The sequence below is a fragment of the Ovis aries genome, chromosome 1 (genome assembly GCF_016772045.2).
Source record: "Ovis aries strain OAR_USU_Benz2616 breed Rambouillet chromosome 1, ARS-UI_Ramb_v3.0, whole genome shotgun sequence".
Classification (NCBI taxonomy): Eukaryota; Metazoa; Chordata; class Mammalia; order Artiodactyla; family Bovidae; genus Ovis; species Ovis aries.
This window is the reverse complement of record NC_056054.1, coordinates 33,206,889-33,234,654: the sequence shown is the minus strand read 5'-3', so window position 1 is coordinate 33,234,654 and position 27,766 is coordinate 33,206,889. Positions and strand designations below refer to the sequence as shown.

Below are 27,766 nucleotides of genomic sequence, written 5' to 3'. Positions count from 1 at the left end.
GCCTTTAGTTAAATATAGTCCTGTGATCCACTAGTATTTAAAAAGGATAAATAAAGAGTTATAGTAATGATATTATTTGTAGTTAATGATACGGTATGTTATAATTTTATTTACTTGAAATAATCAGTTAAATTTAGGAAACACATACCCCACATATTCCGTTACCATAACAACTTGGGTGAAAAATTGAAGAACAGATGTTATATCAACCTGTTGATGTTTATTTAATAGTATGACAATTTTAAAATTATATTCAAATTTTAAATTTATATATACCATACATAGTCCTTGAAAGAGATATCTTATTTAATTTTTTTCTGTAAGTATCATTATACTATATGAATAGATGTTAATAAGAAAAACTGTATAATAACCTGGGGTTGAAATTTACTTGAAGGATTTATTTTACAACTGAAAGCATTTATACTAAATTTTTTTATATTTCTTCTCTCACCAACTCTCTGTCATCCTTTCCTTGGCATAGGGAAGGGGAGAGAGAATAATAGAGTATCTAGGGAAAGCATTTAATTTGGAATTACTAGTTGTCTGGGGTTACGTTATTATAATTTTGAAAAGGATTTATTTTTTAATACTCTTAGAACTTTCAATGTCAGCTTTATTTGTAAACTGTTTTTTAAATCTTGAGTTTCAAATTTACTAGATTTAATTTTTAGGTACAAGAATCACTCAGTGGCAGACCATAAATGCATTCATTTTAATCTCATTTTATTTCAGATTCTTTAAACTTTCAGGAAGCTGGGGGTTTTAACTCACGTGTAAATCATTCTTACATATTTATAATTGGACAAAGTAAATGCATAAATCATTAATATTATACGTCTCATAAGGAGAAAATATGAGGGTGTTTAACATTGAAGTGAAATGTCATTGTTGGCCAATGTACACAAACATACTGTTCACCTTACAGAATTTCATTTTGTCTGACATGAAGAGTGTTGAGGAGAAGGCAAATATCATAGCAGCTACTGTAATTGAATTGGCCTCTGAATCATATAAAACCAGTAAGCCTGACAGTACCATTGTCTAAAACCTTAAAAAAATATTATGGTGCATTTGATGTGTATCTACTTGAGGCTGAAATGAATGGGCTATTAGAAAAAAATTGCTTTTGGGAGGAAAGGGGAGAAAAGTAATGATATTTCTAGAAAAACGTGTTTAAAAAAATGGAGGTGATTTTTTTTTTTCCCCTTGAAATGTCTTGGTTTCTATTTTCAAAGGAGGCTTTTAGCCTAACCATGAGGCTTCTTTGGCGTTAATTTTTTTCCTGTTCTCTTTCCTTTTTCTCTTTTGAACTTAGTTAATTTTTTATGCATATGTAATTGCTGTTTTACTTGATATGTAATACCAGATATAGTTCATTTCCTTTTCTGTGGACAAGTATCATTTACAGTGTTTAAAGTTTTCCACAACTTACACTGTGGTAAAATAGCTCTAAGGCTATGAAAGACAGAGATAATACCCAAGGATGCACTTGGCAGGACCCCAAATGATCTTTTACTACCCATTTCATATTCTTTCACAGTTTTTCTCTTTGTTTCCTATTGTCTTCTGTTAACCTTTCAAGTAGACCCCAGATCAGATCGTCCTGTCAGACTAATAAAAAACAAGTTTTCTGGGTATTTTTAAGTAGCCACACATTGTATTGTGTTTTCTGTTGTATTTCCTGTTCCTTGAAGTGGTAACCTTCTTATTCTCATTATTTTCTCTTAAGTTTGTTTCTAGTGAGTTTTAGCACTGAGGTTATTGATACTAAAATTTCAGGTCTTTTGAAAAGTATATGCTTACCTTCAGAAATTAAGGAAGAGAGTTGGAAATTCAGAGGATGTAAAGGGACTGCTTTCATATTTCAGGAAAAACATTTAAACCTCTCATGAGTCATTTAGAATTAAAAGATATTGATGCAAAATCAAGGTTGAAGTTATAGAATTGTAAAAATGACAAAGGAAAAGTGAAGATAGAAAAAAAAGGTTTTTTTTTAAAGAAAAGATTTTTAGTTTTATTTTTGATGGTAAAAATGTTAAAACATATATAAAGATAGAGAATAATTTAAATAATTTAATGAACCCCCATTTTCACTCACATTCAGTAGTAGTAACTTTTTATACATTTGCTTCATTTGCCCCTTCTCTTATTTCTTTACCCTGAAGTATTCTAATGCAAAACTTACAACATGAGGGCTTTCCCTCCTAATACTTCACTGTGCATTTTAGAAAGTAGTACTGTTTTCTTCTGTAATCACACCATCATCATAGCTAAGAAAATTAAGTAATTTCCCCTTAATAAAGTTAAATATCCTTTATATACTCAAATATGGCCCCCAAATATAGTTCTATAATTAGTTTATTCAAATCATGGTTCAGCAAATCCATATAGCATTTCCCTGCTTTGTCCCTTAAGTCTGTGATTTTAGAACAGTCTCCCTGCCCTTTGGTTTGTTTGTTTTTAAACATGTTATTGATGTGTTGAATAAATTTAGACCCACATTCTAGATTTATCTGATTGTTTCCTTGTGGCCTTGACCAGCTTCTTTCTCTGTATGCTTATAGGTGGCCGTTAACTTTTGGCAAGAATAGTTTATAGGTGGTGCAGTTATACTTCATATGCCTTCACATCAGGAGTCTTTTAATCTGGCTGCTCCATGTCCAGTGATGTTACATTTGATCAGGGGGTCTGGAGGGTGATACCATAACCCCTCCTTTGGGAATATGGTTTTCCCTCTCATAGCCAGCAAGTGATTGTGAGGTGATGATATGGCACTCTGCCAGAGATCCAGTTCTTCAGCAACCTGAGAAGTGTTTTTAATTGAAGAAATATCCTCCTCTCTCTCAAAAGGCTAAGCTGATGGTGTCTTCAGAAAGTGAAAGTGTTAGTCGCTTCAGTCGTGTTCGACTCTTTGCGACTTTATGGACTGGAGCCCACCAGGCTCCTCTGTCCACGGAATTCTCCAGGCAAGAATACAGGAGTGGATAGGTAGCCATTTCCTTCTCCAGGGCCTATTCCCAACTTAGGGATCAAACCCAGGTCTCCTGCATTGCAGGTAGTTTCTTCACTGTCTGAGCCAGCAGGTAAGCCCCGTGTGTCTTTAGGAGGAATCTGCCTATGTAGAACAGTGAAGAAGGAACTCAGAACAGCCAAGTCAGCTCTCATGGAACAAAAGATGTTGCAGGCACATTTTTCTCCTATTTAAGAGTAGATTTAAGACGTAGATAAGAGAATTATTTCTTTTAAATCACAATGATGATGAGTACATAAGAGTTGAAAGGAAGGTTGGTCACAGATAATTGTATTGATATTTAATACATAGGTAGTGTCTGAGAGTCCTCCACTAATAATACCACGAAGATCTTCATCTCAACTAAATCTAGCATTAACGACAAAAACCAAAGCCCCCCAAATGCCCATTTTCCTCAAATAAGATAAGCTTTAAATAGAAAAACTAAAAAAAAAAAAAACACAGAATCTCAAATCTCAAGCTAATTTAAAAAATTAACTTCATCAGAGATGCTTCCCTGGTGGCTCAAGTGGTAAATAGTCTGCCTGCCAATGCAGAGGACTTGGGTTTGATCCCTGGGGCAGGAAGATCCCCTAGAGGAGGAAATGGCAACTCACTCCAGTATTCTTGCCTGGGAAATCCCATGGACAGAGGAGCCTGGAGTGCTGCAGTCCATGGGGTCACAAAAGAGTTGGACACAACTTAGCTAGTGAGCACATGCAGAGGCAGCACCATGTAAAGCTGCATGATAAGGCTGATTCAGCTACATGGAAAGTGACAGGAAGAAGGAAGAATGACTTTACAAATGTAAGACACACCCACTTCAAAAAGTTTCTTCACTTGTGAATACTGCAGAGCAGCTATTGCAAAGAGCAGAATTGATGCTCCAGAGCAAAGACTTATTGATGCTCGGAGATAGAGCGACATACATAGCACATCCAAATTAGAACATCCGAAGCTAAAAAAGGTGTTTAAAAATGGAAGCGTATTGAAGACACAAGGAAATCCAAGCTGCATATAACAGTGATAAGGGTTATTTGTTTTGTCTTTCGACAAGACAAAAGACATTTCTTTAACTTGTTTCTATGTCACATTTTTAATTTAGATAACGTTTCTCAGGATAAGTTTTTAGAAGAATCCCAGAGCATCATGCAAGAGAAACCTGACGTGAACAGACCTAGATACATACATTTATCAAATGTTTGCCCTTCATTGCAAAGACAGGCTTTTACAAGATGCCATGGTATAAAGAGAAATTTTAAAAACACTTAAAGAGACTTTGGATCTTACTTTTCAGACTTTGGAGAAGTGTAAGAGTTTAGAGGGGAATGGAACAAAACCAACCAAACAAAAGCCAGTGGAGTGAATACAGTTTGCTGTGGCATCTAGCCAGACCAACTTGTCTTGCTTTTAAGATGGTGTGTGCTCACTCAGTCGTGTCTGACTCTTTTTGACTCCATAGATTGTAGCCTACCGGGCTCCGCTGTCCATGGAATTTTCCAGGCAAGAATACTGGGGTGGGTTGCACTTTCCTACTCCATGGGATCTTCCTGACCCAGGGATCAAATCCACGTGTCCTGCATTGACAGACAGATTCCCTACCACTGCACTACCTGGGAAACCCCTTTTGTGATGAAAGATCCCTTAATAAATGAAACACATACAACAAAGTGTCAGTGAAGTACTCAGTAGCAGTAGTGAACTTTCCAAATCCACTGATGCTTGAGAATTAGATAAAATATATAGTTTAGCTTGCTATTTAGCAATATATAGGATTGTGATTATAGCTTGCACCCTGCTCTTCTTAGAAATCCAGAGATCACGTAAAGAAATTAACAGAGAATCGAGTTGAATAGTACAAAAACAAGATTTAATGGACATTATAAATTAAATGCTTAGAAATGAATGTTTATTTTCTTCTTTACTGTGTGCGTGCTTAGTTGCTCCAGTTGTGTTCCAATTCTTTGCAACCCTGTGGACTCCAGCCCACCAGGCTCCTCTGTCCAAGGGGTTCTCCAGGCAAGAATACTGCAGTGGGTAGCCATTCCCTTCTTCTCCAGAGGATCTTCTCAACCCAGGCATGAGGTGGATTCTTTGTCATCTGAGCCACCGGGGAAGCCCTGGTGGCTTCCCAGGTAGTGCTAGTAGTAAAGAGCCTGCCTTCCAATACAAGAGACATAAAGAGATGTGAGAAGGAAACTGAGATAGCAGTCTCTCCTGGATGTTTAATGAATGTTTTATGTATTTGTGTGGAGATCATGCCTCCTTCTCTCTTGGCCTAAGAAAGGGAAACTTTCTCCTTCCCTCTTTCCACTATAAGATGCTTTAATGATAAGTATTTAACACTGAGCCCAGGATTTCAAAGTAGTTCTTATCATAACACCAATTTAGATAAAACACCTGGCACAGGGCAAGACACATAGAAAATGAATGGTGAATGTTGGTTTCTTTCACTCCTAGTGGAAATCTTTAGGCTGGCTAATCCCATATTTAATGCTAGGTCTTCCATGGGATTCTTAGAACTGTATATTCTTATGTGACTACATTCCTGCTTTCTCTTAGGCTATAAAAACTCTTAAGAATGTTTTTCCTATGACATTTATCATAATGATTTATTCATAGCTTGTGTTCTATAAATGTTTGTTTAAAATTCAGCATGCATTTATTAAGTACTATTATGTGCAGTGCTTGGGTTTAAATACAGAAAACAAAGTAAGGGAAAAAGCATATTCTAGTTACATAGTAGGAAAGCATTGCTTACTTCAAGAGAGGAAGGCATATTAAATAAGATAGATTTGAGTTTATAAAAAAAAATAAGTGTTGATACCACAAAGCATAATAAAATAAATGTGGAAAGGAAAGTGAAAAAAAGAATGTTTTACCAACATGTGATAAAAATCTTACTATGCAAAACAGATGAAGACTTGATGAAAATATATGTGGTCTGTAACAGGATTCTGCTTGATAGGTAGAGGAGAAAAACAGTTGACATGTGAAGAAATACTAATATAAACCCTTATGAAGTATATATAGTTTTTCTAGCAGTTAAGGAAATGTAGCTCAGATGTTGCTGAAGTTCGTTTTGTTCAGTAAAGGATTACTCAGGAAACATAATGTGCAAAAAAAAAAGAAAGAAAAACCATTAGTACATGTAATGCAGAAGTATAAAAAACAAAACAACAACAGTGGGTTCTAATTCTTTTTTTCTAAACCTTTTTGCTTTTCCATGTGCTGTGCTGTGCTAAGTGGCTTCAGTCATATCTGACTCTTTGAGGCCCCTTAGACTGTAGCCTGCCAGGCGCCTCTGTCCATGGGATTCTGCAGGCAAGAATATTGGAGTGGGTTGCCATGCCCTTCTCCAGGAGATCTTCCCAATCCAGGGATCAAACCTCGTCTCTTATGTCTCCTGCATTGGCAAACGGGTTCTTTACCACTAGTGCCACCTTGGATTACTTCCATGCCAGCTTTTGAAAAAGATAGTTTTGTTTTTAAGACACATCTTAGGTTCATAACAAAATTGAATGGAAGATACAATTTCCCATCTACCTCTAGCTTCCATGTGGGCACATCCTCCCCCTCTATCAAAATCCTGCACCAGAGTGGTACATTTGTTACAGTAGATGAACGTACATGGCCACCATTATTATAGCCAAAGTCCACAGTTTACATTAGGGTTCACTCTTAGTTGTACATTTGGTGGTGTTTTGACAAATGTATAATGACATGTATTTATCCTTATAGTACTACATAGTGTAGGTTTCATTACCCTAAAAATACTCTTTGCTCTATTCATCCTTGTCTCCCTTCTGCCCCCTAACAAACAAGGATCTTTTCAGTGTCTCCATAGTTTTGCATTTTTCTGAATGTCACATATATAACTGGAATCACACACTATGTAGCCTTTACAGATTGGCTTTTTCTTCCCCTCTTAAAAACACACATTTAAGGTTTCTCTATGGCTTTTTATGGCTTGAAGATTTTTCTTATTGGTGCTGAATAATATTCTGTTGTCTGCTTGTTCACCTACCAAAGGACATCCTGGTTGCTTCCAAGTTCTGGCAATTGCAAGTAAGTAAACAAATAGTAGGCAGTGTTTTGTTTCCTCTCTAGGGTTCAATTTGCTTCTCTGTAAAATTTAACGCATGATTTCTAAGAATTCTGAGGTTTGAAATTATGTGGTTATCTAGATAGAAATCATGCACTCTTAAATAGATTAGGTCAGATATGATTGTATGCTGATGACATTATAAGGTGATAAACCCTGGTGAAAGCAGTCTGGTCCTGTATCACAAAAATTACACTCTGTGCTTATGCTTTTGATCAGATCATTTTATTTTGGGGTATTTCCCTTCCCAACTGGAGGTTAGAAAATAACATCTTTTTTTTTTTTTTTAAACAAAGATTTTCATAGCAGGGTAACTTATAAAAGCCACATAAAACGAAACTATGGAAACTATTCACAAGCCCAGTAATGGGGAAATGCAAAGTGAATTGCTTGAGGGCAGGGATCATGCCTGTTTGTTCTGATTCGAGTGTACCTAGCACCTGGCTCAATATTGTGTTCTAGGTTTCTGTTGAAGGCAAAAGTATTGAGTAGAGTAAGGGAAAGAGAAGAGCTTTTACTGAATATAAAAGACTATTGGAGATGGTATTCTCTTCTCTTTGTTTGCTTTTTCACATCTCTCATTGTTAAACTCAGTTGTACCACCTGTTAGCTGCTGAGCCCCACTCTAGGGCCTTTACTGACACCTGGGAAGGCTTTGGGCGTGTGATGCAGCAGCTGTGACAGAATGGCTCCTCACTTGGGAAGGAACATCAGCCTGGTTATAAAGGAGTTAAAGCAAGAGTGGTATGTCCCAGTTTTGCCAGGACAGTCTCAGTTTGTGCCTGATGTCTTGGTGTAAATCTTACTTAAATAGCATTTCCTTTCACTCTCAAAGGTATCCTTGTTTGGACAGTAGGTCACCATTTGGCTGAGGGTCTGAATTTCTGTTTACTTTAGTGCTGTAGCTGGGAAACATTGTTTTTCTTTTTTCAGTTCAGTTTAACAAACATTTACTTAACGCTGAGTACATATCACATTCTGTCATATTGTGAAATACAAAGAAAATTCAGACAAGACCTCTGTCACCAAAGAATTTCACTTCAGTGCTTTTTCCTCTTTATTTTGGTAACTCACAGCCTCATTCAGAGTCAGAGTCCTAGACCCAAGCTCTTGCCCTGGCCTCAGCCATTTAAAAAGACCCTTTTCTGACTTGCCTCTGGTTGTATGCCCTCCTCTCCTGTGAGACCTAAGGGAATAGTCCCTTTTAAGAACCTATGCTGTCATCATTTGGGATAATGGAATTCCTCACCCAGATCCTTTGGAGTCTGTTTCCGGAGCCTGTGTGGACCTCTTCCCTTGGACACGTGCACACAAGGTTCTTCGTAGTGCCAGGTGGGCAGTGGTGGGAGAAGGGAGTGGACAGCAGGCCAGTGGCAGCAGCCAGGGTGGGCTCCCTGCAACCTTACAGTGAAATTCAAGGATGCTAATTTTGTGTTTGGCCATCATCGTCATTTTGATTGTCTGTTCCTCAGAGTAGAACAGAACATTTTTGTGTAGTCATTTTAGATATTTAAATATATGGTGTCTGAGCCTCCGTTTGCATTCTTGCCATGGACCCCACAGATGTCAGAAGCAGGTGCATTCAGAGGAAGGCCCAGATCCCTTCCCTGACCCGTGAGATCCCGCACGACCTGCGCCTGCCGCGCACCCACTCTGCTGCAGCTGCCCTGGCTTCCTCACTGTCTGGAGCATGGCTCTCCCATCTCGGGTTCTGGCACTCACTGCTGCATTTTGGAATTATCTTCTTCTGGATACCTGAGTTATTTCTTCCCTCAGGTCCTGTCCTCTAGGTCTTCCCTCCACCCCTCCAGGTCATTATTTTATCAGTGAGATCTAATGAAATGTTCAGTTCAGTTCAGTCTCTCAGTCATGTCCCACCCTTAGCGACCCCATGGACTACAGCACGCTAGGCCTCCCTGTCCATCACCAACTCCCGGAGCTTACACAAACTCATGTCCTTCGAGTTGGAGGTGCCATTCAGCCCTCATCTTCTATTGTCCCCTTCTCCTCCTGCCTTCACCCTTTCCCAGTGTCAGAGTTTTTTCCAGTGAGTCAGTTCTTTGCATCAGGTGGCCAAAGTACTGGAGTTTCAGCTTCAGCATCAATTCTTCCAATGAATATTCAGGACTGATTTTATTTAGGATTGACTGGTTGGATCTCCTTGCAGTCCAAGGGATTCTCAAGAGTCTTCAGCACCACAGTTCGAAAGTATCAATTCTTTGGCACTCAGCTTTTTTTTTTTATAGTCCAACTCTTATATGGAAAAACCATAGCTTTGACTAGACAGACCTTTGTTGGCAAAGTAATGTCTCTGCTTTTTAATATTCTGTCTAGCTTGGTCATAAATTTTCTTCCAAGGAGCAATCATCTTTTAATTTCATGGCTGCCGTCACCATCTGCAGTGATTTTGAAGCCCCCCAAAAGAAAGTCTGTCACTATTTCCATTGTTTCCCCATCTATTTGCCATGGAGTGATGGGAGTAGATGCCATGATCTTAGTTTTCTGAATGTTGAGTTTTAAGCCAACTTTTTCACTCTCTTTCACTTTCATCAAGAGGCTCTTTTGTTCTTTTTCGCTTTCTGCCATAAGGGTGGTGTCATCTGCATATCTGAGGTTATTGGTATTTCTCCCAGCAGTCTTGATTCCAGCTTACGCTTCATCCAGACCAGCATTTCGCTTGATGTACTCTGTATATAAGTTAAATAAGCAGGGTGACGATATATAGCCTTGATGAACTCCTTTCCTGATTTAGAACCAGTCTGTTGTTCCATATCCAGTTCTAACTTGCTTCTTGACCTGCATGCAGATTTCTCAGGAGATAGGTAAGGTGGTCTGGCATCCCCAACTCTTTCAGAATTTTCTGGTTTCTTGTGATCCACACAGTCAAAGGCTTTGTTGCAGTCAATAAAACAGAAGTAGAAGGTTTTCTGGAACTCTCTTGCTTTTTCTATGATCCAACAGATGTTGGCAATTTGACCTCTGGTTCCTCTGCCTTTTCTAAAACCAGCTTGAACATTTGGTTATTCACAGTTCACGTACTGTTGAAGCCTGGCTTGGAGAATTTTGAGCATTACTTTACTAGCATGTGAGATGAGTGCAATTGTGCAGTAGTTTGAGCATTCTTTGATATTGCCTTTCTTTGGGATTGGAATGAAAACTAACCTTTTCCAGTCCTGTGGCCACTGCTGAGTTTTCCAAATTTGCTGGCATATTGAGTGTAGCACTTTCACAGGATCATCTTTTAGGGTTTGAAATAGCTCCACTGGAATTCCATCACCTCCACTAGCTTTGTTTGTAGTAATGCTTCCTAAGTAAGGCCCACTTGACTTCACATTCCAAGATGTCTGTCTCTAGGTGAGTGATCACACCACTGTGGTTATCTGGGTCATGAAGATCTTTTTTTGTATAGTTCTTCTGTGTATTCTTGCCATCTCTTGTTAATATCTTCTGCTTCTGTTAGGTCCATATCATTTCTGTCCTTTATTGTGCCCATCTTTGTATGAAAAGTTCCCTTGGTATCTCTTATTTTCTTGAAGAGATCTCTAGTCTTTTTCATTTTTTTGTTTTCTTCTGTTTCTTTGCATTGGTCACTGAGGAAGGCTTTCTTATCTCTCCTTGCTATTCTTTGGAATTCTGCATTCAAATGGTTATATCTTTCCTTTTCTCCTTTGCCTTTAGCTTCTCTCCTTTTCTCAGCTATTTGTAAGGCCTCCTCAGACAACCATTTTGCCTTTTTGTATTTCTTTTTCTTAGGGATGGTCTTGATCACTGCTTCCTGTACAATGTCATGAACCTCCGTCCATAGTTCTTCAGGCACTCTGTCTATCAGATCTAATCCATTGACTCTTTTGTCACTTCCACTGTATAATCGGAATGGATTTGATTTAGGTCATACCTGAATGGTCTAGTGGTTTTCCCTACTTTCTTCAGTTTAAGTCTGAATTTTGCGATAAGGAGTTCTGAGGCACAGGTAACTCTCAGTCTTGTTTTTACTGACTGTACAGAGCTTCTCCATCTTTGGCTGCAAAGAATATAATCAATCTGATTTCATTATTGACCATCTTGTGATGTCCATGTGTAGAGTCATCTCTTGTGGTGTTGGCAGAGGGTGTTTGCTATGACCAGTGCATTTTCTTGGCAAAACTCTGTTAGTCTTTGCCCTGCTTCATTTGTATTCCAAGGCCAAATTTGCCCGTTACTCCAGATATTTCTTGACCTCTGCTTTTGCATTCCAGTCCCCTTTAATGAAAAGGACATCTTTTGGGGGTGTTATTTCTAGGTCTGTTAGGTCTGCATAGAACTGTCCAACTTCAGCTTCTTCAGCATTACTGGTTGGGGCATAGACTTGGATTACTGTGATATTGAATGGTTTGCCTTAGAAATGAACAGAGATCATTCTGTCATTTTTGAGACTGTACCCAAGTACTGCATTTCAGACTCTTTCATTGACTATGAGGGCTACTCTGTTTCCTCTAAGGGATTCTTGCTTCTAAGGGATTCTTCTAAGGGATTCTCAAATCCCCTTCCCTGCTTCTCTTCCCTTAATGTGCACCACTATCCAAGATTTAGAAGCGGTAAAAGACTAATTTTTTCCCTCAAATATGTTTCTTTCAAAATCCCTTAAGAATCAAGACTTTCTTCTCTTAAAAAATTTCTATTTTGGTTTTCATGTTTCATGTTCCATATACCTGCTTTAAAGAAGTAGGTACTAGTTCTCTGAGGCTAGTGTGTGAAGCAACAGTCTCCCTATCATGCTTCTAGTTTCAAGGGTAACTGCAACTCTATAAATTGGTTCTTTCAGTATTTCCTACCATGTCCATGGAACATGCTTATATGGCTACTTCCTAACTTTTTGGTGTTGGGTATTATATGTTTCTTTTCTCCCCATGGAGGATGAGAATTAAGGTCTCTCTGACCACTGTCACATCCTGTGCATACACAGGCATGAATATAGCTCTCCTCCTTTTGGTTAGATAAAGATAGATTTTTAAAATATTGTAAACACTAATCACAGCTGAGCCATTTGTATACTATGCTTACTTTTTCTTTTTCCTGCAGCATTTTATTTTCCCTGGAGTTAAAAGGTGTTGTGATTTTGATTTGCTTACTTGTCTAGGTTACTAGCATCATTTCCACCCCAGACTGTCCCACTTATGTATATCTTCTTTCAGTGTGTTCACATCTTTTTTTTTTTTTTCCTCTTGAAAAAAGTCTCTGAGTCTTCAGATCTTTTTGATCGGAATATTATTCTCAGGATTGGCTTGAGTTTGACAAATCATAGAGATACCTTCAAGAAGCCTTGTTTATCCCCAACAAGACAGTGGGCAGTCATTGCAAATACAGTTGTTCTTTGCACATACCTTATTGTATGGATAAATCACGTAAATATGACTATTTACTATGAATTTACATATGTTCTCTTTTACATGTTGTATTTAAGATTCCTTTATTGCAGAAATACAGAATGTATTCTTATTTTTCGTTGTTTTAATTAATTTATATGTGTGTATATATTTTGTATTGTATTCTTTCTTTATAGGCTCTCAAAATTAGAGAGACCTGTAATTGCCCACCACTTTCGGGACCAGACCCTCGATTACTATTCAAACTCAGCATGAAGAATTTTCTTGAAGCAGAGAAAGAAGACCTAAATATCACTGTTAAACAGAAAATGGATGCTCTTCCCATCCAAAACCAGAAGCAAATACCATTAACATGTATAGTGGACAAAAGAACTGGCAGCTGAATTAAAATTTATGAGACACAGGATACATGAAGAATGCAGCAGTCCTTATCATTTTCATGTTATTTTTTTAAAAATGATGTTTGAAAGGAAAAAAAATGGATACTCAGGGTCAAATCATGTATATTACAGGTATTATCTAAATTCTTATACTAGGTATTTATTTTTCATGAAATATTGATATATTTAATAAATTTAAAAATATCTTTAATCAGGAAAATGTCACAGAATAAATTTGTATTACACATTTTTTTTGAATCTTGATTTTTTTAATCCGCAAAAGTGAACTAGCAGTTATATTTCTTATTTTCTCTGACGTTTCATTTAATTACCTTGTGGTAACTCAGATGTTAAGGGAGTTGAATCAGGCTGATACCAGTATGAAGATAATTTAACTGATCAACTCTTTCTAACACAGAATATTGAGCCTGTTGTGTATCTTTGTCATTGGTGCCAGCACTAGATCTACTTTTTCACTTCTGAAAATAAAACAGACTAAGAAATCATCTTGGTGGTTAGCTATCAAACGCAGGAGTTTGGTTGACTGTTAAAGATAGCTGACTATAGATGGAGGGTTTTCATGGACAGTGAATGGAACTGCTGGATGATAATTTGGTAAATATTAAAGAAATGGTGAAGATGGATTTCTTAGCTCACTGTTTTGTTCAGGCATTGTGGTCTCAACTTACTTGAATATCTCCAGATGTTTAATATCATTGATTGCCCTTAAAAAAATGTTATGTAATGTTTGATACATGGAAAAGGGTATACAAATACACTATAAATCTATGGGTAGATTTGAATGAGGAGATACCCCTCATCCAAAGTAAGGAGCAGCGGCTGCGCTTTGCTGGAGCAGCCGTGAAGAGATACCCCACGCCCAAGGTAAGAGAAACCCGAGTAAGATGGTAGGTGTTGCAAGAGGGCAACAGAGGGCAGACACACTGAAACCATACTCACAGAAAACCAGTCAATCTAATCACACTAGGACCACAGCCTTGTCTAACTCAATGAAATCAGGCCATGCCTGTCAGGCCATCCAAGATGGGCGAGTCATGGTGGAGAGGTCTGACAGAATGTGATCCACTGGAGAAGGGAATGGCAAACCACTTAAGTATTCTTGCCTTGAGAACCCCATGAACTGTATGAAAAGGCAAAATTATAGGATACTGAAAGAGGAACTCCCCAGGTCAGTAGGTGCCCAGTATGCTACTGGAGATCAGTGGAGAAATAACTCCAGAAAGAATGAAGGGATGGAGCCAAAGCAAAAACAATACCCAGCTGTGGATGTGACTGGTGATAGAAGCAAGGTCTGATGCTGTAAAGAGCAATATTGCATAGAAACCTGGAATGTCAGGTCCATGAATCAAGGCAAATTGGAAGTGGTCAAACAAGATGGCAAGGGTGAATGTCGACATGCTAGGAATCAGTGAACTAAAATGGACTGAAATGGGTGAATTTAACTCAGATGACCATTGTATCTACTACTGCGGGCAGGAATCCCTCAGAAGAAATGGAGTAGCCATCATGGTAAACGAAAGAGTCCGAAATTCAGTACTTGGATGCAATCTCAAAAACGACAGAATGATCTCTGTTCGTCTCCAAGGCAAACCATTCAATATCACAGTAATCCAAGTCTATGCCCCGACCAGTAACGCTGAAGAAGCTGAAGTTGAACAGTTCTATGAAGACCTTCAAGACCTTTTAGAACTAACACCCTCAAAAGATGTCCTTTTCATTATAGGGGACTGGAATGCAAAAGTAGGAAGTCAAGAAACACCTGGAGTAACAGGCAAATTTGGCATTGGAATGCAGAATGAAACAGGGCAAAGACTAACAGAGTTTTGCCAAGAGAATGCACTGGTCATAGCAAACACCCTCTTTCAACAACACAAAAAAAGGCTCTACACATGGACATCACCAGATGGTCAACACCAAAATCAGATTGATTATATTCCTTGCAGCCAAAGATGGAGAAGCTCTATACAGTCAACAAAAACAAGACCAGGAGCTGACTGTGGCTCAGATCATGAACTCCTTATTACCAAATTCAGACTTAAACTGAAGAAAGTAGGGAAAACTGCTAGACCATTCAGGTATGACCTTAATCAAATCCCTTATGATTATACAGTGGAAGTCAGAAATAGATTTAAGGGACTAGAATGAGGTTCATGACATTGTACAGGAGACAGGGATCAAGACCATCCCCATGGAAAAGAAATGCAAAAAAGCAAAATGGCTATCTGGGGAGGCCTTACAAATAGCTGTGAAAAGAAGAGAAGTGAAAAGCAAAGGAGAAAAGGAAAGATACAAGCATCTGAATGCAGAGTTCCAAAGAATAGCAAGAAGAAATAAGAAAGCCTTCTTCAGCGATCAGTTCAAAGAAATAGAGGAAAAGAACAGAATAGGAAAGACTAGAGATCTCTTCAAGAAAATTAGAGATACCAAGGGAACATTTCATGCAAAGATGGGCTCAATAAAGGACAGAAATGGTATGGACCTAACAGAAGCAGAAGATATTAAGAAGAGATGGCAAGAATACACTGAAGAACTGTACAAAAAAGATCTTCATGACCTGGGTAATCACTATGGTGTGATCATTCACCTAGAGCCAGACATCCTGGAATGTGTAGTCAAGTGGGCCTTAGAAAGCATCGCTATGAACAAAGCAAGTGGAGGTGATGGAATTCCAGTAGAGCTATTTCAAATAAAGATGATGCTGTGAATGTGTTGCACTTAATATGCCAGCACATTTGAAAAACTCAGCAGTGGCCACAGGACTGGAAAAGTTTAGTTTTCTTTCCAATCCCAAGGAAAAGCAATGCCAAAGAATGCTCAAACTACTGCACAGTTGCATTCATCTCACATGCTAGTAAAGTAATGCTCAAAATTCTCCAAGCCAGACTTCAGCAATATGTGAACCATGAACTTCCTGATGTTCAGGCTAGTTTTAGAAAAGGCAGAGGAACCAGAGATCGAATTGCCAGCATCTGCTGGATCAGGGAAAAACCAAGAGTTCCAGGAAAACATCTATTTCTGCTTTATTGACTATGCCAAAGCCTTTGACTGTGTGGATCACAATCAACTGTGGAAAATTCTGAAAGAGATGGGAATACCAACCCACCTGACCTGCCTCTTGAGAAATCTGTATACAGGCCAGGAAGCAACAGTTAGAACTGGACATGGAACAACAGACTGGTTCCAGATAGGAAAAGGAGTGCGTCAAGGCTGTATATTGTCACCCTGCTTATTTCACTTCTATGCAGAGTACATCATGAGAAACGCTGGACTGGAAGAAACAGAAGCTGGAATCAAGATTTCCTGGAGAAATCTCAATAACCTCAGATATGCAGATGACAACACCCTTATGGCAGAAAGTGAAGAAGAACTAAAAAGCCTCTTGATGAAAGTGAAAGAGGAGAGTGAAAAAGTTGGCTTAAAGCTCAACATTCAGAAAACGAAGATCATGGCACCCAGTCCCATCACTTCATGGGAAATAGATGGGGAAACAGTGGAAACAGTGTCAGACTTTATTTTGGGGGGCTCCAAAATCACTGCAGATGGTGACTGCAGCCATGAAATTAAGACACTTACTCCTTGGAAGAAAAGTTATGACCAACCTAGATAGCATGTTCAAAAGCAGACGTTTCTTTGCCGACTAAGGTCTGCCTAGTCAAGGCTATGGTTTTTCCACTAGTCATGTATGGATGTGAGAGTTCGACTGTGAAGAAGGCTGAGCACCGAAGAATTGATGCTTTTGAACTGTGGTTGGAGAAGACTCTTGAGAGTCCCTTGGACTGCAAGGAGATCCAACCAGTCCATTCTGAAGGAGATCAGCCCTGGGATTTCTTTGGAAGGGATGATGCTGAAGCTGAAGCTCCAGTACTTTGGCCACCTCATGAGAAGAGTTGACTCATTGGAAGACTCTGATGCTGGGAGGGATTGGGGGCAGGAGGAGAGGGGGACGACCGAGGATGAGATGGCTGGATGCCATCACTGACTCAATGGACGTGAGTGAGTGAACTCTGGGAGATGGTGATGGACAGGGAGGCCTGGCGTGCTGCGACTCATGGGGTCACAAAGAGTCGGACGTGACTTAGCGACTGAACTGATAACTCTATAAATTAATAGAACATTATCAACACATTGAAGGTACTGTGTGAGGAGGAGCTTAACTCATTTACTTCATTATTATAGCTTACTAAACATTATTCGTCCATAATTAAATACTTCTAGAATGCCACTTCTGTGTCTTCTGCCAGCTCTCTGGTGTGAACCTGGGGTCTTTATTGCTCAGTCGGTTCAGTGTTTGAGAAAAAAAGAGCTAGACATGGACCAGAGGGGTGTTAGGATGGGCTGAAACTGGTAGTGTCAGTATCTGTGACCACATCTAACCAAGAAGAGAAATCCTATGGCTGCCTCAGTTCCTCCTCTGGCATCTGAAGTGAATTCCTCTTTTGCCCACCTCTGCCTGGAGCCGTTTGTGACCAGGGATTCTGGGACATGTAGTTCCCCCTAAGTCAAATTGCTACAGTGTAAATCTGCGCAGGTTCCGTTCCTATACTTGTTTGTTGTATTGTAAACAAGAGACATTCATCATTATTTCTGCTTAGAAATTATCAGAAGAGTTATTTAATATATCAGAATAGTTTAAAAATAGAGTTTAACGAGTATGTCATTGTTTTGTTTTCCATTAAACCATATCTTTTATTTTCAAAGCCATGAGATGAGATAAGATAGGAGTAATGTAATCTTACCTTCTTCTGTTGAAAGAAAGAATTCTTTAATTTGATAAGTAAGTTGAACCTTGAGCTAAAAAAATTTTTTTTAATTATCCAGTACAGTGCTATCTAGTGATAAATAATTTACTTTCTGGTTGAAGATCACTGCTACATTTTACTTCTTGATAAATCAAGAACCTCACTTTTAATCATGCCTAACTCCTTTTTTGTTTTTTAATTCTGGAACAAAAATACATTTTATTTATTTTTTATTTATTTTAATTGGAGGCTAATTACAATAGTGCAGTGGTTCTGCCATACATTGACATGAATCAGTCATGGATGTACATGTGTTCCCCATCCTGAACCCCCCCTCCCACTTCCCTCCACATCCCATCCCTCTGGGTCATCCCAGTGCACCAGTCCTGAGCACCCTGTCTCATGCACCGAACCTGGACTGGCAATCTGTTTCACATATGATAACATACATGTTTCAATGCTATTCTCTCAAATCATCCCACCCTCGCCTTCTCCCACAGAGTCCAAAAGACTCTTCTATACATCTGTGTCCCTTTTGCTGTCTCGCATATAGGGTTATCGTTACCATCTTTCTAAATTCCATATATATGTGTCACTATAGTGTATTGGTGTTTTTCTTTCTGGCTTACTTCACTCTGTATAATAGGCTCCAGTTTCATCCACCTCAGAACTGACTCAAATGTATTCTTTTTAATGGCTGAGCAATATTCCATTGTGTATATGTACCACAGCTTTCTTATCTATTCATCTGCTGATGGACATCTAGGTTGCTTCCATGTCCTGGCTATTATAAACAGTGCTGCGATGAACATTGGGGTACACGTGTCTCTTTCAGTTCTGGTTTCCTCAGCATATATGCCCAGCAATGGGATTGCTGGGTCATATGGCAGTTTTATTTGCAGTTTTTAAAGGAATCTCTACACTGTTCTCCATAGTGGCTGTACTAGTTTGCATTCCCACCAACAGTGTAAGAGGGTTCCCTTTTTTCCACTCCCTCTCCAGAATTTATTGTTTGTAGACTTTTGGATCGCAGCCATTCTGACCGGCATGAGATGGTATGTCATTGTGGTTTTGATTTGCTTTTCTCTGATAATGAGTGATGTTGAGCATCTTTTCAGGTGTTTGTTAGCCATCTGTATGCCTTCTTTGGAGAAATGTTGGTTTAGTTCTTTGGCCCATTTTTTGATTGGGTCGTTTATTTTTTTGGAATTGAGCTGCAGGAATTGCTTGTATATTTTTGAGATTAATTCTTTTGTCAGTTGCTTCATTTGCTATTATTTTCTCCCATTCTGAAGTCTGTCTTTTAACCTTGCTTATAGTTTCCTTCATTCTGCAAAAGCTTTTAATTTTAATTCGGTCCCATTTGTTTATTTTTGCTTTTATTAACATTACTCTGCGAGGTGGGTCATAGAGGATCCTGCTGTGCTTTATGTCAGGGAGTGTTTTGCCTATGTTTTCCTCTAGGAGTTTTATAGTTTCTGATCTTACATTTAGATCGATAATCCATTTGAGTTTATTTTTGTGTGTGGTGTTAGAAAGTGTTCTGGTTTCATTCTTTTACAAGTGGTTGACCAGTTTTCTCAGCACTTCTTGTTAAAGAGATTGTCTTTATCCATTGTATATTCTTGCCTCCTTTGTCAAAGGTAAGGTGTCCATAGGTGTGTGGATTTATCTCTGGGCTTTCTATTTTGTTCCATTGATCTGTTTTTCTGTCTTTGTGCCAGTACCATACTGTCTTGATGACTGTGGCTTTGTAGTAGAGCCTGAAGTCAAACAGGTTGATTCCTCCAGTTCCATTCTTCTTTCTCAAGATTGCTTTGGCTATTTGAGGTTTTTTGTATTTCCATACAAATTGTGACATTAGTTGTTCTAGTTCTGTGAAAAATACCATTGGTAGTTTGATAGGGATTGCATTAAATCTATAGATTGCTTTGGGTAGTGAACTCATTTTCACTATATTGATTCTTCCAATCCATGAACATGGTATATTTCTCCATCTATTAGTGTCCTCTTTGATTTCTTTCATCAGTGTTTTATAGTTTTCTATATATAGGTCTTTTGTTTCTTTAGGTAGATATATTCCTAAGTATTTTATTCTTTTCATTTAAATGGTGAATGGAATTGTTCCCTTAATTTCTCTTTCTATTTTCTCATTGTTAGTGTATAGGAATGCAAGGGATTTCTGAGTGTTAATTTTATATCCTGCAACTTTTCTATATTCATTGATTAGCTCTAGTAATTTTCTGGTTTTCTATGTAGAGGATCATGTCATCTGCAGACAGTGAGAGTTTTACTTCTTCTTTTCCCATCTGGATTCATTTTATTTATTTTTCTGCTCTGATTGCTATGGCCAAAACTTCTAAAACTATGTTGAATAGTAGTGGTGAGAGTGGGCACCCTTGTCTTGTTCCTAACTTTAGGGGAAATTCTTTCAGTTTTTCATCATTGAGGATAATGTTTGCTGTGGGTTTGTCATATATAGCTTTTATTATGTTGAGGTATGTTCCTTCTATTCCTGCTTTCTGGAGGGTTTTTTTAAAATCATAAATGGATGTTGAATTTTGTCAAAGGCTTTCTCTGCATCTATTGAGATAATCATACGGTTTTTATCTTTCAATTTGTTAATGTGGTGAATTACATTGATTGATTTGCAGATATTGCAGAATCCTTGCATCCTTGGGATAAAGCCCACTTGGTCAGATGTATGATCTTTTTAATATATTGTTGGATTCTGTTTGCTAGAATTTTGTTAAGGATTTTTTCATCAGTGATATTGGGCTGTAGTTTTCTTTTTTGTGGTATCTTTGTCTGGTTTTGTTATTAGGGTGATGGTGGCCTCATAGAATGAGTTTGGAAGTTTAACTTCCTCTGCAGTTTTCTGGAAGATTTTGAGTACGATAGGTGTTAGCTCTTCTCTAAATGTTTTGTAGAATTCAGCTGTGAAGCCATCTGGACCTAGGCTTTTGTTTGCTGGAAGATTTCTGATTACAGTTTTGATTTCCATGCTTGTGATGGGTCTGTTAGGATTTTCTATTTCTTAAAGGTTCAGTTTTGGAAAGTTATACTTTTCTAAGAATTCGTCCATTTCTTCCAAGTTGTCCATTTTATTGGCATATAATTGGTGATATTAGTTTATGATCCTTTGTATGTCTGTGTTGTCTGTTGTGATTTTTTTCATTTATAATTTTGTTGATTTGATTCTTCTCCCTTTGTTTCTTGATTAGTCTGGCTGATGGTTTGTCAATTTTATTTATCTCCTCAAAGAACCAGCTTTAAGCTTTGTTGATTTTTGCTGTAGTCTCTTTTGTTTCTTTTTCATTTATTTCTGCCCTAATTTTTAAGATTCTTTTCTTCTACTGACCCTGGGGTTCTTCATTTCTTCCTTTTCTAGTTGCTTTAGGTGTAGAGTTAGGTTATTTATTTGACTTTTTTCTTCTTTCTTGAGATAAGCCTGTATTGCTATGAACCTTCCCCTTAGCACTGCTTTTACAGTGTCCCATGGGGTTTGGGTTGTTGTGTTTTCATTTTCATTCATTTCTATGCATATTTTGATTTCTTTTTTTGATTTCTTCTGTGATTTGTTGGTTATCTAGCAGCATGTTGTTCAGCCTCCATATGTTGGAATTTTTAATAGTTTTTCTCCTGTAATTGACATCTAATCTTACTGCATTGTGGTTAGAAAAGATGCTTGGAATGATTTCAATTTTTTTTTTAATTTACAAGGGTAGCTTTATGGCCCAGGATATGATTTATCCTGGAAAAGGTTCCTACTTGAGAAAAGGGTGAAATTCATTGTTTTGGGATGAAATGTCCTATAGATATCAATTAGGTCTAACTGGTCCATTGTATCATTTAAAGTTTGTGTTTCCTTGTTAATTTTCTGTTTAGTGATTCATCCATTGGTGTGAGTGGGGTATTAAAGTCTCCCACTGTTATCATGTTATTGTTAATTTCCCCTTTCATACTTGTTAGCATTTGCCTTACTTATTGCAGTGCTCCTATGTTGGGTGCATATATATTTATAATTTTTGTATCTTCTTCTTGGATTGATCCTTTGATCATTATGTAGTGTCCTTCTTTGTCTCTTTTCACAGCCTTTATTTTAAAGTCTATTTTGTCTAATATGACTATTGCTACTCCTGCTTTCTTTTGGTCTCTATTTGTGTGGAATATCTTCTTCCAGCCCTTCACTTTCAGTCTGTATGTGTCCCTTGTTTTGAGGTGGGTCACTTGTAGACAACATATACAGGGGTCTTATTTTTGTATCCATTCACCCAGTCTTTGTCTTTTGGCTGGGGCATTCAACTCATTTACATTTAAGGTAATTATTGATAAGTATGATCCCGTTGCCATTTACTTTGTTGTTTTGGGTTCAAGTTTATACACCCTTTCTGTGTTTCCTCTGTTTCCTGTCTAGAGAAGATCCTTTTGTATTTGTTGAAGAGCTGGTTTGGTGATGCTGAATTCTCTGAGCTTTTGCTTGTCTGTATCAGGGAATCTACCTGATAAGGAATTCAGAATAATGATAGTAAAAATGATCGAAAATCTTGAAAACAAAATGGAGTTACAGATAAATAGCCTGGAGACAAGGATTGAGAAGAGGCAAGGAATGTATAACAAGGACCTAGAAGAAATAAAAGAGTCAATAATGAATAATACAATAAATGAGATAGAAAACACAGCACCAGTGATGAAACATCTTGGTAAAGAATCTGCCTGCAGTGCAGGAGACCCGGGTTTGATTCCTGGGTTGGGAAGATCCCCTGGAGAAGGAAATGGCAACCCACTCCAGTATCCTTGCCTGGAAAATCTCACGGACAGAGGGCTGCAGTCCATGGGGTCGCAAAGGGTCGGGTACGACTGAGCAACTAACACTAATGATGAAAAGCTTCCCACAGTGAGGGACACCTGGAGAGGTTCACAGAGTTACATGGAGAAGAGAAGAGGAAGGAGGGAGTTAGAGGTGACCAGGAGGAGAAGAGGGGCAATCGAAAGGAGAGAGACAGATCCAGCCAGTAATCAGTTCCCTAAGTGTTCTCCACAGTCCAAAACACACAGAGATTCACAGAGTTTGGTAAAGAAGAGAAGGGGGAGGGAGGAGAAAAAGGCAACCTGGTGGAGAAAAAAGAGAGTCAAAAGGGGGAGAGAGCAATCAAGCCATTAATCACATTCCAAAGTTAAAATGGGTACTGAAGATTGGGTTCTTAAAGGTACAAAATTGATAACAAATACCAAAAAGCAAAGATTAAAAATCTAGAGTAGTGGTTAAATTCTCAAAAATACAATATTTTAAAAAAGTCACAAAAATTATATATATATGAAGTTTGCTTTAAAAATAGAGTCTTTTTTTGCAAGTTAATAGTAGGTTATAAAAATGAAAATTGAAGTAATAGAGGACTTAAAAATTTATTTTTCATTTTTTAAAAATTTAAAAAGTGATAATAGTAAAAGTATATCTAGGAACTTCTCTGGAGCTGTTGTAGGCAGTGTGTGGTCAGTTCAGTTTCAGATAGTTCCTTGATCCAGCTTATACTTCTCAAGATCTATAGACCCCTTCCAGTGTAGTTGGTGCTAACTAGAGGTTTTAATCTGTTGCACCTGTCACTTGCAAAACGGTTCCCTCTGTTTATTTTACCTTCTTCTGTTTGCTGCTCTCTTCAGTGTCTAATTTCCTCCCTGATACACGGGGGCAAAGGTGGTCACTTATTTAGGCTCACTTGTTCAGTGATGCTGTGGGGAGGGAGAAACACTGCAAACAAATACCACTGGCGTGTGTGGGGAGTGCTCACAGTGCCTGGGCCACACTGGGTGCTCCGGCTCATGGCACATGTGCTTTCCCAGTCTACACTTCTCAGGCTCTAGGTTGCTTTGCTGGGAACTGTCTGAGGCGAGCCCTGGGTTGTATGCACTTCCCAGGTCTAAGCCGCTCAGGTTCAGGTTCTCGGGTACTCCACAAAGGCGCAGACTCAGTTGGGTCTGTGTTTTGTGCCCTTCCCAGGTCCGAGCAGCTCAGGTGACCAGGTGCTTGGCGAGTGCAGTCTCTCCAGGTGGGGAGTGCGTCTTGTAACCTCCCTGGTCCCAGCAGCTCAGTTTCCTGGGTGGCAGCGGGTGCGCCGTCTCAGGTGTGCTGTGCGGTTCTTCTGGGGAGCTGGACTCTGGCTGCGACCCTCCTGGCAGATGTCAAGCACCCAGAATCCCAATAAGTCTTGGCTAGCAACTGGGAGCCTGCTTGCAGTTTGGTAGAGGATGCCATCTCTGGGGCTGAGATTGCCCCTTTCTGGCTCTGGCTGTCCCCGCCTGCCTCCCTGTCTCCAGCGGGGGATGGGCTGGTCTGCAGCCGGCTAGCTCTCCTCTGGTATTCGCTCAGTCCTCTGTTCTGTGAGCGGACCTGGCAGTGCCTTAGGTTAGGGCTTTTCACAGGATAGTTCTCTCTCTCTCTTTTTTTCTCTCTCTCTCTCTCTGGCTATCCCACAGTTTGGGTTGCTAACTCACGTTAGTTCCCTCAGATTGCCCTCAGAGCATTCAGGCCCTGTCCTTACTCTAAACAATGCAGCCCACGCCTCCCTGTTCAGCCCCCGCTTGGCGGATGCCCTGGGAGTTGCCCTTAGGCACGTAATCTGTGGGTTTTATTGATTTATTTTTCCTCCCAGTTATGTTGCCCTCTGAGATTCCAAAACTCCCCACAGACCTGCCGGTGAGAGTGTTTCCTGGTGTTTGGAAACTTCTCTTTTAAGACTCCCTTCCCAGGATGGATCTTCATCCCTACCTCTTTTGTCTCTCTTTTCATCTTTCATATTTTGTCCTACTTCCTTTGAAAGACAATGGGCTGCCTTTCTGGGTGTCTGATGTCCTCTGCCAGCATTCAGAAGTTGTTTTGTGGAATTTTCTCAGCGTTCAAATTTTCTTTTCTATGAATTTGTGGGGGAGAAAGTGGTCTCCCCATCCTATTCCTCCGCCATCTTAGGACCGCCCCTGTATTACACATTTTACTGTGTCTTATACTTTTGATTTTGGGAGAAAACCTCTAGTGGGTAAAAAATCAGAATATCAGAATGTGAAATAATTGTTATGATCTAGAGGAAAATTCTCAAAGCCAGGCTTCAGCAATACGTGAACCTTGAACTTCCTGATGTTCAAGCTGGTTTTAGAAAAGGCAGAGGAACCAGAGATCAAATTGCCAACATCTGCTGGATCATGGAAAAAGCAAGAGAGTTCCAAAAAAAATCTACTTCTGCTTTATTGACTATGCCAAAGCCTTTGGCTCTGTGGATCACAATAAACTGTGGAAAATTCTGAGAGAGATGGGAATACCAGCCCACCTGACCTGCCTCTTGAGAAATCTGTATACAGGTCAGGAAGGAACAGTTAGAATTGGACATGGAACAACAGACTGGTTCCAAATAGGAAAAGGAGTAAGTCAAGGCTGTATATTGTCACCCTGCTTATTTAACTTATATGCAGAGTACATCATGAGAAACGCTGGACTGGAGGAAACAAGCTGGAATCAAGATTGCCGGGAGAAATATCAATAACCTCAGATATGCAGATGATACCACCCTTATAGCAGAAAGTGAAGAGGAGAGCGAAAAAGTTGGCTTCAAGCTCAACATTCAGAAAACGAAGATCATGGCATCCAGTCCCATCACTTCATGGGAAATATATGGGGAAACAGTAGAAACAGTGTCAGACTTTATTTTTTGGGGCTCCAAAATCACTGGAGATGGTGACTGCAGCCATGAAATTAAAAGACGCTTACTTCTTGGAAAAAAGTTATGACCAACCTAGATGAGATGGCTGGATGGCATCATGGACTCGATGGACGTGAGTCTGAGTGAACTCCAGGAGATGGCGATGGACAGGGAGGCCTGGCGTGCTGTGATTCATGGGGTCACAAAGAGTCGGACATGACTGAGCGACTGAACTGAACTGATGTATGGATGTGAGAGTTGGACTGTAAAGAAGGCTGAACACCGAAGAATTGATGCTTTTGAATTGTGGTGTTGGAGAAGACTCTTGAGAGTCCTTGGTCTGCAAGGAGATCCAATCAGTCCATTCTGAAGGAGATCAGCCCTAGGATTTCTTTGGAAGGAATGATGCTAAAGCTGAAGCTCCAGTACTTTGGCCACCTCATGCGAAGAGTGGAAAAGACTGTGATGCTGGGAGGGATTGGGGGCAGGAGGAGAAGGGGACGACAGAGGATGAGATGGCTGGATGGCATCACTGACTCAATGGACGTGAGTCTGAGTGAACTCCGGGAGTTGGTGATGGACAGGGAGGCCTGCCATGCCTTGCCTGGAGAATCCCATGGGCGGAGGAGCCTGGTGGGCTGCAGTCCATGGGGTCCCAAAGGGTCGGACACGACTGAGTAACTTCACTTTCACGTGTTGCAGAAGGAAATGGCAACCCACTCCAGTGTTCTTGCCTGGAGAATCCCAGGGATGGCAGAGCCTGGTGGGCTGCTGTCTATGGGGTCGCATGACTAAAGCGACTTAGCAGCAGCAGAGGGTTCCAGCTGAGCCTAAACTGAATTTAAGAGTCTCGATGGTTGCAAGGAACTAGGAAATTGATAGTCTGAAATAGGCAGAAATTGGTTTGCATTAGGGCTGCAATTGTGTGGAATAGGGCACCTTTGACTAGAGAGTTGCCTGATCCTCATCTGTGGGCCATGAGTGATTAAGAAGAAGCTGAAGAAGCTCTTTCCATAGGCAGACACACGTAGTGCTGTTTGTGGTCTAAGTGATCAAGTGAGAAAATGTGGAGAAGGATCTTCTCTGCAGACATGGTGTGCTTCTGGTGCACTGAAGCCGAAGCAGGCAGTTGTGTCGTCTGGGCTCGTTGATGGCATTATAGTCTCGGTACCTCAGGGGTTCTCAGCACAGCCAACCTGTTCTCACTGAGGTTTCACGGAGACGCAGGCAGGGGCGAGGTGTAGTCCCCAAGTTGATCTCTCTGGGCAGTAGACATCAAAAAAGATCTGGATGAAGATGAAAGAAGCACAAGACACATCCCTAGTGATACCCAGAAATTACTGTATTTGCTACATGTAGAAATAGGTTTTTAAAATGTATTGTTGTTTTTGTATGATTTGTACTCCCAAACTGGGGAAGTCTAGTGATGCTGAGGTTATATTAAGAGGGATTTTTTCTTATAACAGATTAAATCAAATAAATAGTTTAATAGAAAGAGGGAAAATAAGCTACCTTTTACCTGTGCCCATTCATCACACAACCCTGTGAATACTTCTTACTACAGGCATACCTCAGAGATACTGCAGGATCGGTTCCAGAGCACCACAGGAAAGTGAATATCCCAGTCAAATGAGTTGCAATTTTTTTGGCTTCCCAGTGCATATAAAACTTATATTTATACCGTACTGTAGTCTATTACATGTGCAATAGCATCATGTGTAAAAAACAATGCACATACCTTAATTAAAAAATAATGCTGTCGGGACAGGGTGACACAGTCTTGCCACAAACCTTCAATTTGTAAAAGACATGATACCTGCAAAGTGCAATAAAGTGAAGCGCAGTGAAATGAGGCATGCCCGTATTTTCATTTTATGATGAGAAACAGGCTTGCAGAGGTTCAAAGATACACTCAGTGTCTCTCACCTAGAAGGAGCAAAGCTAGACCTGCCTGACTACAAATAGGTCCACTTCCCCACTCAGCTTTCTAAAAACTACCAAAAGGAACAAACTCTATTCTAGGTTGTTTGTCAGCTTCCTCATGTATGACTTTGATATAGGTAAAAAACTAAGTTTAAAATCAAGGGTCACTTGTATCATCTATAAGACTGTTTTCCAGGTCCTCCTCTCAGACATTTCTATCAGGCTTCATGTGAAAAACCTGGAATGAGGCAGGACAGAAGTGAAACCTCTCGCCCTGCCTGTGAAACTCTTACTTCTCATTGGGGATATGTCTGGATGCAGTTACATTTTCTTTGACAAAATATTGACCTAGTTGTTAAGAAGACAAGTCCAGAGTGTATTTATGTTTTTTGAGGCTTTCTGTGTATCGCTTGGAAGGAATTGCCTCATCTGCCCACGAGACAACACTTGTAAGGCAGAGGTTTGGATTAACCATTCTCCATTTGGTTGTTCTTTCCTCCATTGGTGATTGGAGTTCTGTCACTCCATGCCATG

The 27,766-nt window shown here is 39.5% G+C and overlaps 1 protein-coding gene across 8 annotated transcripts in view; it reads left to right on the top strand.

The window, feature by feature from the left end:
* OMA1 (OMA1 zinc metallopeptidase) overlaps nucleotides 1-13,505 on the top strand; it is a 62,207-nt gene extending 48,702 nt beyond the window's left edge. For all 8 annotated transcript variants that reach the window (XM_012155936.4, XM_060409765.1, XM_004002018.5 and 5 more), the window contains one exon: nucleotides 12,658-13,505. In XM_012155936.4, the coding sequence (XP_012011326.1) occupies nucleotides 12,658-12,864 (207 nt within the window). In that variant the 3' untranslated portion in view covers nucleotides 12,865-13,505. The remainder of the gene's footprint in view (nucleotides 1-12,657) is intronic.
* The last annotated feature ends 14,261 nt before the right edge of the window (nucleotides 13,506-27,766 follow it).